We start from the raw sequence: 20,064 nt of genomic DNA, 5'->3' as shown, positions 1-20,064 counted from the left end.
AGGGCGCCTGGTGGCGGTGCAAGCTCTTTGCCCTTCCTCTGAATGCCATGAAGGACTTGGGGGCCATGAGGGGCTCGGAGCATGAGGGACAGGATCTGACATAGTTTAGGCGGCCCCCTGGCATTAAGAAGCACGTTAGGAGTGGGTTGTAGGTGTGCGGGTGCGGCAGGCAGAGAGGGCTTCCAGGACACAAGGTAGGTCATGTGACCAGAGAGGTGTGCACTGACCCCGTGTTCTGGTGACCCCGGACAGGAGCGTCAGCGGCCTGTGGGAGTGCTGATGTCCTCGGTTTATGGGAGGCGCATACACCAGCCCGTGGAGCCCCTGAACCGGGACCATGGCCGAGCCAACCACGTGAAGGCTGACTTCTACAGGAAGAACGACATCCCCAGCATCAAGACGCCTGGCTTTGGGCACGTTTCTCCAGCCTGATGCCCCCGCTGTGGCCCGGACCGTGGGGTGGCACAGTCGGGCAGCGCCGGGGCCTTATTGCACCCCCCGCTTCACTGGGGTCAGGGAGCTGGCCTGAGCCGCTTGCGCCTGGACAGTGGGGGGACGGGCCCGGGAGCCCCTTTTCCTCATGTGGCCGTGGTGAAGACCTTGGCCAAAGGCCTTTACTACCTGTGATGAACATCTCGTGGGATCATGTCAGCTGAAATGATGCCACAGACTGATCCATTGTGAGCACTTGAATAAAAGGAAAAGTGTTCCCACTTGACCGTGGTCTGGGGACTCTGTTCACTGTTTCTCTGGTTTGCCAGGCTCTGGGGGGGTGCTCCCAGGAGGGGCGTGCACACCCTTTCTCACCAGCTATGGAAACCTGGGCTGCCTGAGTCTGCCTTCCTCCAGGAGGAGATATAATGTTATCTCCTTTTGGAATAACTGAGCTCCAGATCCTACAACATCCACTCCCCCGCCCCACCCCAGAGGACTGAGCTGTAAATAACACAAGTTTGCACAGTTGAGGACAAAAGCCTGGTAGGGATGGGTGGTCTCTGTGGCCAGTAATGCCGCTGTCCCTCCTCGCCTCAGGTCCTGGGAAGAGATTGGGCTTTGGTGTGAAATTCTGGCTCCTGCCTTTCCCAGCGGCATGGGTACCGAGCCCATCATTTCACCGATCAGAGCCCACCTTTCCTCTTCAAGTGGGAGTTCCAAACCGTGAGGAGTGTGTGTGGGACTCAGTGGTCCAAATGCAGACACGAGAGCCCAGGACGGTTCGTGCGAATAGTTTTCATTTTGGAAACACCTGCTTCTCCCCCTAGTTGGAAATGTTTATTTTGGAGATAATTTGAAACTTATTCAAGTATTAAGATACCGGCTGTATTTTTAATGAATCGCTCTCTTGAAAGAAATCATCCCTCACCTATCACAATTACATTTCCCACAGCTTAGTGGTTAATGAGCAGGTGATCTAATTAATTTTACTGCTGATTTCCCCATGGCTGGTTTTATTGTTTTGATTCTCTAAGGACACATGACATTGACTTATTGACAATTTCAAGCCAAGTGACCCCTACGTGTTTCTTTATTCTTTTGAAAAAATTTTTTTGGTTTCACTTGTAGGTGCCTTTTATTATTTTTCCCCCCAAACACATAGCTGTAGCTTATTTGGGATGCCTTTGGGTACCTTAAGCTATATTTTATAATAATATAATAGAAAAATATATCAAGTTTGGATTTTGGAAATTTTTATCAATTACTTTCTTCAGTTTTGACTACCAAGCAGGACAAGGCATCTCTAAGAAATGCCTTCATCTGAAAGTGACTACAATAAGTCTATGTCAAACTAAATTATTTTCAGTTACTTTAAGTCAGATCTTACTCCCTTAACCTTCTACTTTTAAAAAGCAAGGCCTGAATTGGACAAGGTTTTGAAAGGTCTCCTGTTTGTTAGGCATCAGGGGAAAATTAAATGTATTTCTGTTGGCATCTTGACTTCTACAGCTTAAAGCCAATAAGCGCCCAGTCACCTTATAAAAGAGAAACAGAACAAAAGAATTTGTTTTGATGTATCCAATCTCCATGGTTAGTCTATCTTTCTTGGAAGGCAGAGTGGTGGCTGTCCTTAAGAAAGCATAACGAACTGGGGACAAGGGGCAACGTGGAGGATTTGCGACAAGGCAGACATTTCTAAACAGATGTAGGAAATGCAGCAGGTTTAATGGGACTACACGCAAGGCATTTTCCTGAGAGAGGGCTTTCTGCAAGACTCGAAGGTTAAAGAGAATGTTGAGGAGAGATGCTTGCTAGCTACCAAGGTCACTGGGCTGGCCGGCCGTCTTCATGGTTTGCTCACAGGAATATTTGCAGCTCCAGAGCTTATGAAGCCTTGACCAGGAGGCACGCTTTCAGATTTAGGGAGCAGGCTGTTTTGCATTCTAGGCTCGTCTTGGTCACTGATCGCTGGGAAGCTCTAAACAAGCCCCTGGTCCTCTCTGCACCCGTTTTCTCATTTGGAAAGCACAGGGGAGGGCTCAGATTGTGGACCGGAGTCCCCTGGAGAACGAGTTCCCTAAACACAGTGTGTGTGCTGGGCCCCACCGCCAGGACTTCTGACTTGGCGGGTCTGGGTTGGGGCCCGGAAATGTACAGGTCCCCAGGGGGTGTCGCTGCCGCTGGTTGGGGCCCATACTTTGAGCAACCCATGTGTGCGCAGACCTTTGCAAGGTGGACTCTGATAATGACTTTGATTGCTTTATAAAGTGTCTTGTTTGGTAAGCCCCACAATATAGTTTTGGGAAAAAACAAGTCTCCTTTTGAGTTCTTTTCACCAAGCTCAGCACATCCTTGGTGGGGGCAGACAGCCATGCTTAAGCACACTTGGCAAGTCACTTAACTCTGAGTGTCCGCTAAGGGGAGGTGACATAAAGCAGCCTGGGATAAGTGCTGCAGACTCTCAGGGAGGAAGGACCCGCGGGGTATGGCTGCCGACTGTGGTTACGAATGATACAGAAGGCCAGTCTCAAGTCACTGAAACCCCAGGCCTTCCTAGTCCGGATCTCCGTTAGAGCAACGACAGATGCCCTTACACTAGCTTTCTTCCTTTGGTCACCTTTATGAGAATTAGGTGTATCAAGGCCAATGCTGAGATGCAACTGTAGGATCAAAATATTCCTGACTGAGGCAGGCAATGGACCAAGTCATGCTGTATTCCCACTTGGGTGATGGAGGCCAGTTACTAGGTTCGAGAAGCGCTTTCACCTGAGTCTGAGTCAAAATCCTGGCATGGAGGCTCTGGGTAGCTGCCAGGCTCTCTCACGGTCTTTAGCTCTTTCACTCAGACCCGATCCCATAAGCTATCAACGAGGAAATACCCCTAAGAGAAATTAAGAGATATGTTCAGAGTCACACAGCCAATAAACGATCAGTCAGGAATCAAACGAGGGCTCGTGCTCCGGGTCTGAGTTCCCAGGAACAAGCTGTTCCTGACAGATCGGGGTCCCCCAAGGCTCACAGACGCCTGCCCTGAGCTGGGAGGAGAAGCCGGGCGTGCATCTGCCGCTTTGCTTCTAAACATCAGATTACGCATGATTGCTCTATTTTTCACCCTTTGACAAAGTACGATTTCGTTATGTGAAGGAAACGCCCCAAAACTTTAGAGTTGGATTTTCATGAAGAAAATCTCCCAAGTCTTCTCTCTTCAAGAATGTGTAACATTGGCTCTGTGCCCTCTTAAGCCTCCTCAGACGTAACAGGCATCGTACGGGGCCTGGCCGCTTCTTCCGGTGAGTCCAAACTATTGTGTTGGCTGCTGATGTACAGTCCGTGCCAAATTATTCTCCCGCAGCCGGCGGCCAATGGCTGTACCGAAAGCATTAAGGCAGACCAGAGAACTTGGACAGAGAGAGAGGGTGTTGCTGCTGGTAGAGGATCCTTTCACTATTAAAATATTTTTTCCCAGAAAATGTTCTCTAGAGATGCCAAAGTGAAAGCCAGACCGCAGGACAACACCGAGCGTCTCCAGGGAGCGGTGGGATCAAGTATGTGCATCACAGGCTTCGTCCTGATCTGAATTACTCAAAGATAGCTCAACCTTTGCTTCCCGGGAGCTCTTTCTGCAACACCCGTCAAGCAGGAGAAGGGAAAACAAATCCCAATTCTGGAGCGGAACCCGCAGGAGAGGGAAGAACGGGCGGTGGGTAAAGATACGGACTCTAAACCAAAGTACATAAAACTTTTAATGAATCAACCTTACAAAAGACAATGGCATCAAAACATCAGACGCGTTTGGTACAAAACTGGGTCTAGGCTGTGAGAACTAATCCTGGTGATGGATGGCACGAGACATGACACAGCAAGGCGACAGGACCACGGATCCTGCTGGGGCCCGTGGACAGCCACTGGCGATGGGACACGTGGGCAAACACAGTCAAATCCCATGTGGGGTGACAGAAATCAACTTATTCACAAATACTGTGTGTTTTAATACCAGACTAGCGGATGCGGTTGGCGAGCTACCATATTTTCCAGAAAAGAACATGCACCAGAAGATAATATACACCCCCTAGTTTTATTGCCTTAAGAATTTTTGTTTATTTCACGTCCGTCGTCTTTGTGAGTCCGTTGAACGCGTCTCTCCTATACACACACTCCTTTTCCTTCTGCTCCGGAGTAAGCACAGTGCGAGTGGCAGAACGATCTTGGCACACGTCAGACACCAAACGGTATGCCACCAGGGTCATAGGAACGAGTCTGAAGAGGCTCCATAGGACAGAACAGAGCACACACATCAAAAACGAGGGACAAAAGTTGCAGTCAGAAAGTGCGTTGTACCTTCCGAAAATACAGTCTTCTTGCCAAAATGAAGGCAGCTCTTCAGGATGCCAAGTTGCTCTGGGAAAGGGACCTTGACATTTCTGTGTTTACAAAGTAAGTCTTCAGCTCCCCCTTGCCTTTCACGTTGATTATTCCCCGACATGTGCACGTGTACCCCAGGGTCTGGAGGATGAGGCTTGTCTCCTCGGTGACCTAGAAGCACACGGACAGATGAAGAAGCGGTCAGTGTCTCCGCCACAAAGCCTCTGGGAGGTCATTTGACCACAAAGATCAAGAGCCAGAAGACACTCACATTCTTTGACCCATTCATTCCACTCCTGAGAAATTAGGAGAAAGAATAACGCAGAAGAGCTTTTTAAGGACAATGTGTGGTTTTGTGCTGTGACAGTGATAGACTATGAACCACCTAAAAGTCAAGTGAGCTCCAGGGTGAAGTGAACCATGAGGCTGTCATGATCCATATCGCGGACGAGACCGTGACATAAGGAGGTTTGTTTCACCCCAAAGGAAGCATGAAGCCTGGATCCACGCTATGATTTCAACTATGTGACGGTTACGTATTCACATATAAGAAACCAGGGAAAAAGAAAGTAAATCAGAATACGTTGGAGTGTTGGGATTCTGGATGATCTGTATAAATGGTCACGAATGTCATCTCACGAAATCATGAATAGGAATAATAGATTTTAATACAGGTGGGAGAACACACCCTGGGGAGACCGTGGGTTCCTGCAAAGGGCCACATGCTTTGGGTCGCATGCTCAAGAATAAAAATAAAAGGACACTAGGGGTCCACACTAGCCTTAGCCTGGCCACGACACACCGGGTCAGGTCTTGCAAGTTTCCTCCCTTCACTGAATTGACAGGAGCTGTGAACGGCTGGGCCCCTCCTTTGCAGCCCTTCGATGGGACGGATGGGTGATCCCTGCCACTGCCCCATGCGGCAAGGAGCCTAACTGCAGAATCGCATTCGGGTCCTGCTGGGCCACATGGCAGTTAAGTTCCACGCAGGATGGCTCCCCTGTTTGAGGGGAGATGGGTTGTACTGAGCCTGGCACCCTCTCAGCCTGAGTGTGCACTGCGCTCTCCTCGGGAGCCACGTCTGGGGACGGCAGCCCGGGCCTGCCGGGGGTCCGTCTGCTCGAGTGCTGGCGAAGCCTCCTGCTAAAGATGCTTTCTCAAGCAGAGAATGGGTGGGGGCTGGGGAACAAACTCGGCTAAGAATAGGCCTCAGCTCTGGAGGTGAGAGAAGACCCTCCTGTCAGGAACAGGGCCCCCAGTTGGGCCTCCCAGGAGATATCAGGGTCTTGAGCAGAGAGGGAGGGAGCTGTCTTTCCAGAAATTCCTGCTAATGCTGCTCTGGAAGTGTGTGAGAAAGCAGAGGAGGTGGGATTTCCTCCCACTTCATCAGAGGAAATGGACATTGCCCCGGGGTGGGGGGGGAGGGTCACGCGTCCCTGGCCACCTCAGGCATGTGGGTGACACACGTGTGCTGGGCAGGCCTGTGGACAGCCCAGCAAGGCTACTGCACAATTTTGCTTTTGGAGCAGGCACCATTGGGGGACCATGCGGTGAGACGGCCTCCTGGGCCTGGTGGCTGAGAGAGGTGTCCGGGGCAGATACTGCCGGGGGCAAAGGCAGGAGCACATCAGAACCACAGGAGAACCCAGGAAGGTACACAGGGGCCCCCCGAAAGAAGGACGAAGTGTGTGGTATAAAGATCTCCAGAGCAGGCTGCTGGAACAAGCTAGAAAAATCACTCTGTCTTCCTGTAACTTGACCCCATGGCCAGCCCCAGCACAGTGGCCGGTGTGGGTCCTTGGGACCCTTATGACCAGAGCAAGGAAAGGGGGACGCAGGTGCCAGATGCTCACGTCCTCCCCTCCCCTAGGATTGGGTCCAAGTCCTGGGGGAGGACAGCTGAAGTCAGCAGCCCAGGACGGACTTTGTATCCTGGATAAGAACCGAAAGAATATGGAAGTAGCCGAGAAACTCAGAGAACAGATACGTCCTCCTGATCCGAGTCCTCAGGGGTCATCAGAATTAGAGAATCCTACAGGCCTTTGACTTCTGACCTTCCCCAGAGAATACACACATCTTTTGGAGCCTTGGGGGTTCATTTATGGGCGTGGAGCATCGCCACTGGCTTCCGTGAGCTACCCGCTGGAATGGGGAGCGCCAAGCACATGACTGCTGTGGCGTGAGCAGGAGGGCACTGTCTCCCGGGCGGGCGCCGGCTAGTATTCCTCCAAGTCCAGGGGAAGCCTGGATGCGTGGCGCGTGGGCTCTCTCTGCTGCTCGTTGGGCTTCCAGGTGAATGCTCTCTCATCAAAGGAACCTGTTCCTCAGGCCCGGGAGAAGCTCTGTAATGATCTCAGCACCATTTATTTTTCCTGGCATCTCACTACTTTTCTTGCACATAAGAGGAAGCGCAGAGCTACCGGGGGTGGAGGGACCACCGCGCCCTCAGGAGAAGGAATCCGCTGGACACAAACCTCCGAGCAGCCGTGCTGCGTGAACACACACAGACCTGCGGACGAGCTGCTCTCCTGACAGCCAGAACCCTGTCCCGTCTCCTCCGGCCTCCGAGTGCGCAGGGAATATCCCGGGGGCTGCTCAGCCCTAAATCACCTGGAGCTTTACGATGCCCCATATCCTCCTGGAGACACACAGGAGCTCAGGCTTGTGTGAAGCATTGATCTGGAGGGGATTTACGAGCTCCAGGGGGGAGCACTCTCCCCGACCCTCTCTCAAATTGTTTTGGATACTTATCCCAAGTATTTGAAAACCACCTGGAGAGTCGTGAAGCATGTTAAGGCCACCATTCATCTTCTGAATGTTCCAGGAGCATGGAGGGGGCCTAGGGTGGCCTACAGGTGGGAAAGGTGTCTGGTGGGAGCACCCCGTCCCCACACCAAATGGAAGACGCCATGTTGTGCAGGCTTGCTGGACCATCCCTGCGCAAGGGGAGTTGCTGGGGACACGCATGCAGGAAGGCCGAGAGGCCGTGGTGCCATCGGGACATGGTGCCTCTCGCGGGAGGCAAGCGGGCCGTCTCCACGGACTGACCACCGCTCAGCCCCACTTCTGTGAGAGCTCCATCTGGACTGGCTCTTGTGAGCACAGCCAACTGGCTCTTTCCCCTGGCAACGGCAGTTTGGCTGGGACACCCACGTCACTTTCCACCTCTCCCCTCTCTGTTGCTTGGTTGCTCACTTTCAGCAACGGTTGACTAGTCATCTGGCTGGAAAGAAGATGAACACTTAGAAGTAATGTTGGTCCCGTTCCATATAAATTAAGGATATGCTCTAGGAAGTTCATAGAAATGGAATCCTCTTGAATGAATGAGGTAGGGAGTGTGAAAGGCAAGTGAGCAGAAGCCCACTCTTGATGATATCGGTGCTGGGTTCTCCCACAGAAGTCAATAGAGAACTCTAAATCTCTACCATGATGTGAGGAGGCACGGTTCCCTGAGGACACTGGACAAGCCAAGGCACACAGAACAGGGACTGACAGAATTCTCAGTGAGGGAGCAAAAAAAAAAAAAAAAAAAAAGCCTATTACTTGTGTCCAGTGGTTTTCATACTAATTTGCCATTTGGCAGGAATTTATTTTCTAGAATAAAACAAAGCTGCAGTGAAATGTGGAACCACTGCTTTTTAGGGTGAGGCAAATAGAAAGTTCTACACAGACACACACACGCACACTTTCTTCCCATTAGGAGTCAGTCTCTCCTTCTAGGTGTCTGGCACCATGCTCAAGCATCCTCCTTTGGGGGGATTCCTGCGCTTTCACATCATTCTAGATATCCAAATCCATGCTGGTCCGATTTGGCACTGCTATTACGTATCACCCGGGATCCTACCTCTCGTCTTTCCCCAGTGGGCTCTTTCCCCGCCTCCTCCCAATTCAGCCTCCGGGACAGGAAGTCCGGGGGTTATGTCTGGTGTTGGTTATACCATCCCTCTCCCTTGCAAAGCGCCTTTCAAGGTGCTGGGGCTGGAAGACAGAAGAGGAGGGAAAGGTCCTGCCCTGACTTCACGCTCAGGTATCTGACTGCTATGTTGGTTGTTGCGATCATTGACTTTCGTAAAGGCAATAATCTTTATATTATTACATCTCTATATTATTGTTAATAGTGAGGGCAGAAATCAATTAACATTTCCCCAATAAAAAAGGACTTCTGTCAATGTCAACATGTTTCAAGGTTTTCTCAAGATTTAAATAACTTCCAAGGTTCTTTGTTTTAATATATTATAATCATAATTATCACGCTTATTTATGGTTTCCAAGAGGACAGAACTGGCCGATGCTGACAGAGCACACTGAATTACCTGTATTTTGTCCAGTACGCCAGTGCTGTCCATCCTGCTGGCCACATTTACGGTGTTGCCCCAGATATCATACTGTGGCTTCTGAGCTCCAATCACACCAGCTATCACAGGTCCATGGTTAATACCTGCGACACATCAGAACCAGGTGAACGAGATTCAAGTTACAGCGACCGTCTTAAACAGAAAAGCTTTACAAGGATATTTTTGAATTATCGTTACTAAACAAACATTAGCCCAACCCATGGGATTCTAAAGCAAAGAAAAATAATTGTTTTCCCTTCTTAACCTTGATTCTTGCTCATGTGCCCATTTATCATTATTATTCCGTTGGTTATACTTTAAAAAAACTAACCGTAATAGTTTCCTATGTTGCTATAGGATCATAAACAAGAGATGATCACTGTGTCTTCCAATAGTTGTTAATGTTAATTTTGAAATATAGGTCTTTCTGTTTGAAAGAGCCACACTGAGTGCATCGACCGGCAGTTCTGCTGCTGCTGGACTTTTGGGTTCTGCCGCCATCTTGCGAATGCACCACTGCCAAACACCAGAGCTGTGTTCTCTACCTGCCGTGCACTGTTCCACGCGCTTTCCATGTAAAAACTCCTGTGGTTCTCACAACAGCCGATGGGGCGGGTACTGTTATCATCACTTCCGGTTTCAGGGCAGGAAGCGGAGGACGGCGCTATCAGATAGGCGGTAGATGGCAGAGACAGTTGGCTCCATGGCCCCTACTTGTAAGGACGCTGCCGTCTGATCTCTGCCACAAGCGTCCCATGCACAAGGCTTCTTCCCACCTTGAGGGCTGTTGCCTTGGATAACATCCCAATGGCAAGTTTACTGAATTCCAGAAGAACGTGTTTGTGCTGTTGATCTCCACTGCTAAGCCACCTTCCAAAGGACTCCCTCATAATGTGCACTGTGCTAGTAAGGGAGTCCACCCATGGGGGCATTAAAACAACCACAGATCTTTGTATGGGCAATACAGATTCAGATTTGAGGAGATTCTGACACTAGAAACTACAACTGATAAGACCGTGGGAGGGTCCCAAGAGCCTCATATTTGGAAGGATCTTCGGGTAGACAGGCTGGCCCCTTGTGGGCAGGTGTGACCCACAAAGGGTCTCCAGACAAGTGGTGGAAGGCCTCTCAGGCTTTGTTGCTTGGGTTCTTGACCCCCTTGTAGCTGGGCTCTTTACGGCTCTGCATCCATCAGACTGAGGACAACCCCACCTCTGGCGTAAGCCTCCTCGTCAACTGTGATTCCCTAGGGAGAGCCACCAGTTTGCTGGAGAAACTCAGGAGTCGCCACTCTTCAGCTCAGCTGGCCGAGACCTCACTGGTAGGACACATTTCTTGCCATCCCGGCCTGCCCGTGTGACTTCCCAGATAATCAGGCACCCCAGACCACCGCTGACAGAGGTGGTGGTGGCTTGACTGCCCCCTCAGTTAGGAACTGCGATTATAAACCCACGGTTATTACGTGCAGACACCTGAGCTCTGGGTGCACTGAAGCCTTGTAAGTCTGATCAACCTCACTAATCAGAGCAGCCCGGGATCCTCCCCCACCCTGTGCACCAGGTAGGATGAGTCCTTGTCCCAGCATCAGTTGAAACACGCAGACCCACAGGTACTCTGGGAGTGGTGTGGAGGAAGGCCAGAGAAATAGAAATATTGACATTGGTTGATTATGCCCCCTACGTTTTCTGCTGGCTCTAGGACCCCTGCCTCACTGCAGAAGTCACCTTGTATTGATCAAGGAGGCTGTTTCTGGGCGATCCCATTTCCCACTCCCGAACTGCTTAGCGTGTACGGTTTGTTACAGATCTAAGGCCAAGCTTCCTCTTTGCAATGGAGAGGTAGGCGGGAAACACAGTACGAACACTGTTCCATAAAATCTTTGAAGGTACGCAAGAGGTGAGCAAGAAATTCTGCTTTGCTTTTGCCGAATACTCAATAAAGCTCACACTCTGCTTTAGACCCTCAAATAATTTATTCCAGCTGTTGGCTGGTGTTCCGAAGCCCCTGTGCCATCAACTTTTCTGCTGGCTGCTGAGTCCTGCTTGGTGTGCGCCTCGTGGGGGGCGGGCCGGGCACTCACTGCGGGGAGAGCCTGGCCGATGATTCCTGGCATGGGGTCAATCTCTGTGCAGGAATGTGCTCGAATTTTGGTTCCCGCTAACCGACTGATTCTGCAGCCTGACCCACAGAAAAGGAGCTAGGAGTGAATTCAGCTCTTATTTGTATCAATTTTTTTTTTTTTTTGAAATATTACTCTTCCATGTTCTTACCGTGAACTGCCACTGGATAGCACTACGCACCCAAGTGCGGCCAGGAAGCAGCCCCCTTAGCAAGGTCCAGGGGTGGGGAACGGCAGCCGCAGAGGCCGGTGAAACACTGAGCTTAGGCTTCCTTAGGAATCTAAAAGAGCTGGTATGCGTGCTGATGCTACAACTCATAGTGTATTCAAGAATCAGTGTAAAGTAAGCACTCAAAAAATTCCTATTGAAGAGGGTCTATTCAATTACTTACATTAATTTGGAAAATACGGTTATGGTCTGGACCAAGAAAACGGCTTTTTTTGGATGTAACAGGTGACCAGTGAGCAGCTGCCCATCTCACCTTTCAATGAAGGGCAGTGTTGTTTTGGTCTGCATATGCTTTTCAACAGAGCGGGTCATGCTGCCAGGTCATAGATTTTTTTTTTTTTTTTTTTTAATGAGAGCAGTTTGAAAGTTTGAGGAGCTCATTCTCTAAGCTGTCAAAATAATCACGAGGCTCTAGGGTCCAGGGGACACCTCTGCATCTGATGTGGTCAGCAGGCCATGGGGCAGCCCCCCACCTGCCTGGCCCCTTCTCACCTCTGGAGGAGGTAACACCCTCACAGAGGCCCGCTGTGCCTGGAGGTGAGAAAGTAGGAACGAAAAGGTGTCCAGATGCCAATAATTAACAGCACATGCAAGCAGCAAAGAGGACACCTTGAGCTCCAGGCATGTATAATATTTCCAGGTTTTAAATTCAGAACATATGCACAGCAAAGGAAAAAAATCGCTCTAAATTTTGGGATTTTTTTGTTTTTAAAGTGGACATCTGTATGCAAAAGAAATGAAAAGCCATTCAGATGGAATTTATTACAAGAACTACTCCTATGTGGACTTGCTTTCAGAAGAAGCAAAATGTGTTGCCAAGAGGAACATAAAATAGTCGAAGAAGCTCTCACTGTCCTGAATGGCCATGGCCATGATGGCAATCATGGCCAGACAGCTATGTGCTAAGCTGACGGTTTCAAGCACACTTTTTATGTTTAGAGACATTTGAGAAAGGCAAGTAAGCATGAAACATGCTCATGAGTCCACTTAAAGTAAGGGGAGAACTTACTAGAAATTTTTTTAAAAGAAATTTAGAAAGAATTTTTGAAGTATTTTAAAGAATTTTAAAGAAATGATTTTAAAGAAAGTTGGCCTTTTCTGTTAGACTTGAACATTCAATCAGAAAAGCTATGGCTGTTTCAGAACCTGAGACATGTGTTTGGGGTTCTTGGGGGTTGTGACCCCCAGGGGTGTGTGACTATTTCAACAATTCTAAGATGCCTTTAAAAAATATATATATATATAAATATGCGGCTTGCAGAGGGACCCCAGCTGGAAGGAGGAGGCAGTGGGACTGAAATCCAACTCATGGTCCTAAACACAGTGCTCACAGCCTGGGTCCAACCAAAGGGTGTTTTGTGTTCTAATCTGTACAAAAGTGTCTCAGAGGCTCCTAACTTCCCTGAGCCTGCCCCACCCCCAAACCCAGTCCTCCTGCCCGCAAGACACACTGGCATGGCTCTCCCCCGACATTGACAGCACGTCCGTCCCTCACGCCATGCCTCCCCCCCCACCTGCAGGGTCTCCCTACACAACATACCCACTCGCAGCTTGAAGTCGTTGAAGGAGTGCTTGTTGATGGCGTCCAGTTTTGCCACCAGGGCAAAGGCAAACTCCACCATGGTGCCAAGGTGCAGGTACTGCCTCTCAGGCTCCTGAACAGAAACAAACCGGGGGGGGAGGTGGTCAGAGCTCGACGAGCAGGAGGATGGTCCCTGAGTCACAGGGCCGGGCTCCAGGCAGGAAGCATGCTCGAGGCGACAGCCGCAGCAGGAGTTCTGTGAGGACTACCCTCATCACCAGGAGGCCTGGTGCCCCACTTAATTTTTTGCGGCCGTGGGGAGACCTGAGACACTAGAAGACACGGAATACCCAGACAGAAACTGCCAACAGAAGATGCAGTGAGGAGAGCTGGCTCCTGGTTCTCCACTTGCCCCTCACACCCATCTCCCCCCTCCTCCGCTGGGCTCTGGCTTCCTGTTGGACTGACCAGTGGGAGGGGTCAGGGAGGGTCAGGGGGCGCCGGGGAGAGGGCCGGGGTCCATTCCTCCTCTTCCCCACTCCACACCCACCACAGCTCACCCCAGTTCTGGAAGTACCACATCTTCTTTTTGCCCCCATAGGAGAGGGGTGTTCTGTGTCCTCCCCAAATTCATAACCTCCGATACCTCAGAATTTTTATTTGGAGATTCTTACCTCCATCATTAAAGAGGGGATTAAGATTAAATTGGGTCATTAGATCACTCATCCAGTATGACTGGTGTCCTTATAAAAAGGAGATTAAGACTCAGACACAAGGAGAAGACAACATGGAAACACAGGGGGAAGACGCATCTACACAGAAAGGACAGAGGCCTCAGAAGAAACCAACCCCATCAGCGCCTCGACCTCTGACCTCCAGTCTCCAGAACCAGGAGACAACAGATTTCTGTTGTTTAAGCCTCTGTTACGGCAGCCCTAGCCAACGAATATGGGGGGGAAGGGGGGCGACAATTTCCTGCCTTTACTGTCTGGGCGATTTATCATCCCTTGAGGAATAGTCATCATACATATAGAGCAGAAGAAAAGGACAAGTTCAAGGTTTCCAATGAAGGTAAGTGGAGATTTCTATCCTATTTACTATTAATTTATACTTTTATTTCTGTTACTCATTTACATTTACTATGATTTTCTGGCACCTATTATATTTGTAATTCCTTTTGAAGATCATCTTTCTAAAATTTCTATTTTTGGTTACATTTTAAACACAGATTCTTTATTAGTATATGTATATAATTCATAAAATGTATTTCCATGTCCTGAAGGTTCCTGCTGCCCCGATACTTGATTGGGTGCACTGGGGTGTGGGGTGACACTGGAGTCCCAGCCCCTTCCGGTGGGCCTGCCCACGCATCTGGGGCTTGTGGTTCCAAGGCATCCATCTCAGCACTAGAATCAGTGTGGTCTCTCATCTCCCTCACTAGTCTGTGAGCTCCCCAAGAGCAGAGACTGTCTTCTATTAATCCGTGCCTCCACAACATGGAAGTATGCGGTCAGGAGAAGCACCTGGCACCTGGTTATTGAGAGACGGCTCTTCAACTGCCTGTTGGGTAGCCAAGAAGAAATGTCTTGGAGGAACAAAGAGCATTGACAAGCTTTGGTGGGAGGTCAAAGCCAATGGATGCTCACTGGGGGGGCATACACCCAGGAGGGGCCATTCACACACCCACTGAAGTGGGAGAGAGCTCCAAGGGAATAAGAGCACACAGCGGGGACTGGGGGATCATCCTTACTCGGCTGGGGGAGAAAAGAGGGAACCAGTAAGGACACTGGGAATCCTTGCGAGATGAGCTGAAGAGGCGGGCCTTTGTGGAGCTCACACTGTTGACTTCCAGGACAAGTGTTCAGTCCCGCTGGGCCCCAGAGGAGCTCAATCAGAGATAAAGAGAGCTCTCCAGAGGGCCAAAGGGGAGGTCCTGGGTGAATGGGGAGGGGAGCGTCCTCCACACAGGGCGGAGATAAAAGCCAGCTCTGAGGCTCTCAGTAGAGGACAGTGGAGACAGTGGGCATATCCACCGTATTTGAGGTGACAGGGAGGTGGGGAAAGCCAAGGCCAAAGGAGAAAGGAAAACGTCAACGAGTTATTCCAGGAATCCACACAGCGTTTCAGTGACGGGAGTCAGGAAGGGTAGCACTAGGCAAGTCTCTCGACGTGGGCACTGCTGACATCTGGGCCAGATCATTCCTTGTCCTGGGGGCCGCCCTGCCCCGGCCTCCGCCCACAGATGCCAGGAGTGACAGGACAGCCGCCTCCCAGGAATGACAACCAAAAATGTCTCCAGGCGATGCCCCAATGTCCCCTCGGGGGCAAAACGCCTCTCCTCCTGAGACCACTGTGCTCAGGAATACAAACGTGAGCAGGGAAGAGACAGTACATTTCCGGTTCAGAGAGGAAGTTCTTCCTCTCCTCATATAAATTCTATCATTCTAGAGAAAGACCAACGAAATGTTACTGGCGCCATAAATCCTACACTTCAAATTGTGCGAGAAAATCCAAACAACTTAAACAGTTGGAACTACAGGACAGACTGTCAGCTAATGTCGGAGAAAATGCAGAGTCATTTCTTAAGACAGCATTGCTCTTCCATCAGAGCTCCCTAATATTTCGTGTCTCAGGACCCCTGGGGCAGGTGTGATTTGGAGGTTCATGCATCCTCTGGAAACATCGTGCTCCTGAACAGGGAGCACGAACTGTGAAATCAACAGGCAGAATCCCATGTCACTAACATCACAACTGTCCCAGCAAGGAGCACAGATCTGCCAGGGGGTGGAAATGGTTTGCTTCCTACCGAACCATGACACAGCGAATGAGCTTCCCTCCCTGATAAATTATCACCCGATCTGTTTTCATGCAGTGGGCTTAAGCTGGAGGTTTACATGACCTCAGTGATGAATGAAGAGACTGAGTTCTGGGAGTGGGGTTTAAATCCAACGTCAGTAACTCACTGGGGCTTAGTAAGTCCTGGAAAAAATTATGCTCAGTCTTTAGAAGAGCTCAGTTCATTTCAAAAAGTCCTTATAACTGAGTTTTTGATAAATATTTGATGACAGTGTAAAGCAGCTCTTTCTCCCACAATCCAAATGATTTCTGTTAGAGGTCTCCAAATATTTAACCGACTTCCAGTGACACGGCGAGCAGACGCATTCTGAGCCCCGGAACACATCTTGGAAGCTGTTTGCTTTGGAAATTCTGCCAGCGAGGAACGCTGCTTGAAGGAAATGTATGTTTATCGAGGTCATTTTATAACCCAAGTGACTGGTAAACACCGAGATAATTCTTTAGGCTGAAATTAACATACCCCTCTTCTCTTGACCTCTCCTCTTTCCTCCCTGCCTTTCTTCCCACCCATCAAATATTCGCTGAGCACCTGCTGTGTCGGCATCTGTCTGATGCTGAAGGTTTAGAACTGCTGCCTAGGAGCATTCTCCCCTGGGAGATCCGATGCACCCTCACAGTTCTCTGAAGGGAAGGTCTTCTCTCTCCCAGGTGAGCTGATCATCACAGGCTGAAGATCGGCTCTCACGTGGTGGCTCCGAACACCTGAGTGTCAGGTACCTGTCGGAGGGCACGACTGGGACTCAGAACTTCCCAGTGTTAACCAAAACTCCAAGGCATGAAAAAATACTTATGGAGAACGGCCTGACTGCTAGGCCATCTGTGGTCCCCTCTAAATCCCCTGAACTTGGATTCAGGTGGGCTCTCACCCTTTTCCACTGATCTCACTTTACAGAGAAAGTATTTTATTAAAATGCACATTTCGGGATGTTCCGGCAGGCATGCCCCCCACCCCCACCCTCACATTTTAAACCATTTTCCAAGAGGAAGTTAGTTACCAAGCACATGGCTCACTGTGGACCCATCGTCATGGTCATGAGGGCTCGTACTCGACAGGCCTGGTTTTTAGAAATATTAACGAATGAGGGACACAATCGTCCCTATGAACACTGGGACACCGTACACGTGCTGGCTCCTGGACATTTCCGAACAATTATAGCAACACTGTGTGCATGTATGTATTTAATCCTCACGGTGAGTCCCATGAAGGACTTCCTGTCTTCATCCCCATTATGCAGATGGGGAAAGGGAGACCCCGGATTGTTAAAAACTTGTGTAAGTGGCAAACCAGGTGTCTGACTCCAGGTCCCGTCTTAGCTGCCATCTTGCCCCCCTCCTTGCGCGCGTCTAGAACGTGTTTGGACCTTGGCTGTTTGCATTTTGTGTATCGTCCTCAACTTCGCATCTCGTCTTTGACTTTCCTTCCACTTTAGTTTATTAATTGTTAAACCTTTCGCATTGCATTCATTTTTGTGAGCTTCCTCAGGGACAGATTTACGTGAAATATGCACAAACAGGTAGACAAATAGGTAATCGGTTTTCCTTGATCATCTTGCTGGTAAATGGTGGCAGGGGGGTTGGATGATGAGTCTAAGAGATACTCAGCTGATGGGGAGCCATCCCCAGGAACTGCTCATTAATGGCTCTGGAACTAGCCATGTGGTTGGCTGGAATTGTACTTGGATATCTTAGTGTACACTCAAACTGTATCTAAAACTAATATTATTATTTTACCTTCCACAAGGCAGCTCTCACTCTTGACTCTTGTGCTTTGCTAATGGCATCATCAATTGCAAATCCCTGTATCAGAAGCCTGAGATGCTGGCAGCCTGGCCTTCTGTGCCCCCTCCCCCCCACCCCTCAGCTCCTAAGTCCGCCTCCCATGGGTTTGCTTCTGCCGCTCACTTCTTCCTTTACTTTCCCAGGACCGTGGTTTACACTCTGACCACTACTGGCCTGAAGGCAGGAAGTTCCCCCAAATACATGCCGAGAGCTTTGAGTCAGGCAACCTTGGGTTCAGCCCCAGGTCCTATAACCATCAGCTGTGTGGCCTGGGCTGAGTCACTTAAATTCTCGGGGCACCAGTTTCCTCATCTGTGATGGACGATAACCGCCTATCCCCCAGGGTTGTGGGCAGGGTGAAATGAGGCGGTGAAGTGAATTCAGCCTGTATCCCTGGGGCTCAGGATTTATTCCGTTCCTTTAATGATGGTTTAGAGAAGCATGTCACTCTGCTTGATGTGAAAAGCAGCTAGGAGGAAAATGTCAGTCAGAAACTGTCTCAGGCCCCAGTTTAGAACTTTCTCCCTGTGCACACATGGAGCATCCTACAGAGATGTACGGCTTTGACAATGACCCGAGTGTCTGACATTTCCTGAGTCTTCGAGATTCGCAGTGTATTTCGTGAAGAGTAATGGTCTTGTTTCCTTCAGTCTTCAGCTTCCCGTCAGGAGCATGAAAGTAGGAAGACATTTCTCTCTGCTTACAACACATCATGGGAGCTCTGGTGTTTGTATAAAAATGCACAGCAGAGACCTGAACTATTTTCTCCTTTTCCAGTAAAAGGAACTATGGTTATTCGTTTCAAACTGTGCTTTAGCTACTATGAAACCGTGGCAGAAGGTCTCAGTGACTCCTCACTTCTTCCCTAGTCAATCTGGCAGAGTCCCTCTGCTATGCACTGAATGTTTGTGTCCCCTCAAAATGTATATGTTGAAGCCTGATCCCCAATGTGATGGATTAGGAGGTGGGGCCTTTGGGAGGTAGTTAGGTCACATGGGGGAGCCCTTATGATGGGGTTAGTGCCCTTACCAGGAGGGGCTGGGCAGAGCTTGCTTCCTCTCCCTGCCTTCCACCAGGTGACACACAGCAAGGAGACACCATCGGCAAACCAGCAGGAGGGTCCTCACCAGACACCCGATCTGCTGGTACCTTGGCCTCGGATAGACCAGCCTCCAGAACTGTGAGAAATAAATGTTGTTTGTCACCCAGTCTCTGGCAGTTTGTTAGGGCAGCTAAGATTGCCTCCAATATTCCATGTTCCCCCCACTGAAACTTTTCTCAGTCGCCTTTCCAGGACTGTGAACTCCGGAGGGCGGTCATGAGCAGGTACCTGGCACCTGCCATGGTGGGGAAAGAAAACATCTGCCAGATGTCCTACTAGCTAAATAAAATCTAGAACAGCCGAGCCAGAGATGGAGCCATTAACCCGAGTCCGTGAGTGCGGATGGGAAATGCTTATTGCTCATTGCTTTGCTGGAAGCTCAGTTTCGCTAATACACAGGGTGAGCGAGTATAGGAATCTCGTGGGTGGGTCCCATGGAGCCTGGGATCTGATCTGGGGGACAGAGGGAGCCGAATAAAGGAGAAACGTTTGTGCTAGTTGGCAGTGGTGTCTCTACAGGGCAGACTCGGCAGGAACTGGATGGAGCAAAAGACGGTGCTTAGTAACGACCCTCAAGCTACAGCCCTGGGTCTGCTGGTGCATTTGTTTGGATATAATAAATAAAACAAACTACTACATTTACTTTTAAATGCTTTTAAAATCAGGTAATTTTCACGTAAAACTAATAAATAATTAAATAGAATAATTAAAAAGAGAATAAGACTCCAAAAGCCATGTAACATTTTAAAAAGCACTAGTCCTCCTACCACGGTGAAGAGTAAGATCTTCCCAGCACCTCCTGCCTCTCTGCTTCTTCCCTCCCCCTGCTTTTTCTGGTTCCACAAAATATTTCTTTTCAAAGCGCTGCTGGCCATGGGTATCAATCTCCTTGAGACTGTGAATACGAGCTAAAGGTCGGGCTTATTACGGCAATAACATAATCAAAGCAGGAATTTCAGTGCAAGTTTTCATTCCTGTGTTTTGGGTTCAACTTATCTAAGTTCTTAATAATATTTGTTTGGCAAAGATCAGAACCATGTACACAATTGCTAAGACCAGAGAAACCCCGATCATTGATTAGGGCATGCAGGATGGACTTCCTCTAGGATACGGCCCGTAGAGCCCCTCAGAGGTGGAGTGGTGAGGCTCCAGGGTGAGGCGGAGGGAATGAGGCCACAGCGAGTAGGGTGGACGGTGAGGAGAACACGCCGGGTCTAAATGAAGCAGCTACTTCTGTGTCCCAGCTGCTGATTATTGTCATCAGGGATGAAGATCAGGTAGATAAGTACTAATTTTCAGGAGAAATGATCTTTTTTTTTTTTTTTT

General features: G+C 49.5%; 2 protein-coding genes across 2 annotated transcripts in view; one reads left to right on the top strand and one right to left on the bottom strand.

Annotated features, from left to right (window-relative positions):
• Window positions 1-718, top strand: part of CFAP90 (cilia and flagella associated protein 90) — a 13,473-nt gene extending 12,755 nt beyond the window's left edge. The window contains exon 3 of the mRNA XM_081825865.1: window positions 253-718. Coding sequence (XP_081681991.1) covers window positions 253-432 — 180 coding nt within the window. The 3' untranslated portion in view covers window positions 433-718. The remainder of the gene's footprint in view (window positions 1-252) is intronic.
• A 3,442-nt stretch (window positions 719-4,160) lies between these two features.
• The window catches only part of ADCY2 (adenylate cyclase 2), a 369,586-nt gene continuing 353,682 nt past the window's right edge, over window positions 4,161-20,064 (bottom strand). Inside the window, exons 21-23 of the mRNA XM_081825785.1 lie at window positions 13,020-13,134; window positions 9,111-9,235; window positions 4,161-4,968 (exon numbers count right to left, since the gene is read on the bottom strand). Of these exons, the coding sequence (XP_081681911.1) occupies window positions 4,816-4,968; window positions 9,111-9,235; window positions 13,020-13,134 (393 nt within the window). The 3' untranslated portion in view covers window positions 4,161-4,815. The remainder of the gene's footprint in view (window positions 4,969-9,110; window positions 9,236-13,019; window positions 13,135-20,064) is intronic.

This window comes from Leptonychotes weddellii, chromosome 7 (assembly GCF_054177405.1).
Source record: "Leptonychotes weddellii isolate Sample4059 chromosome 7, ASM5417740v2, whole genome shotgun sequence".
NCBI classification, from domain to species: domain Eukaryota; kingdom Metazoa; phylum Chordata; class Mammalia; order Carnivora; family Phocidae; genus Leptonychotes; species Leptonychotes weddellii.
The sequence above is the reverse complement of the archived record's forward strand: the minus strand, read 5'-3'. Positions and strand labels throughout refer to the sequence as shown.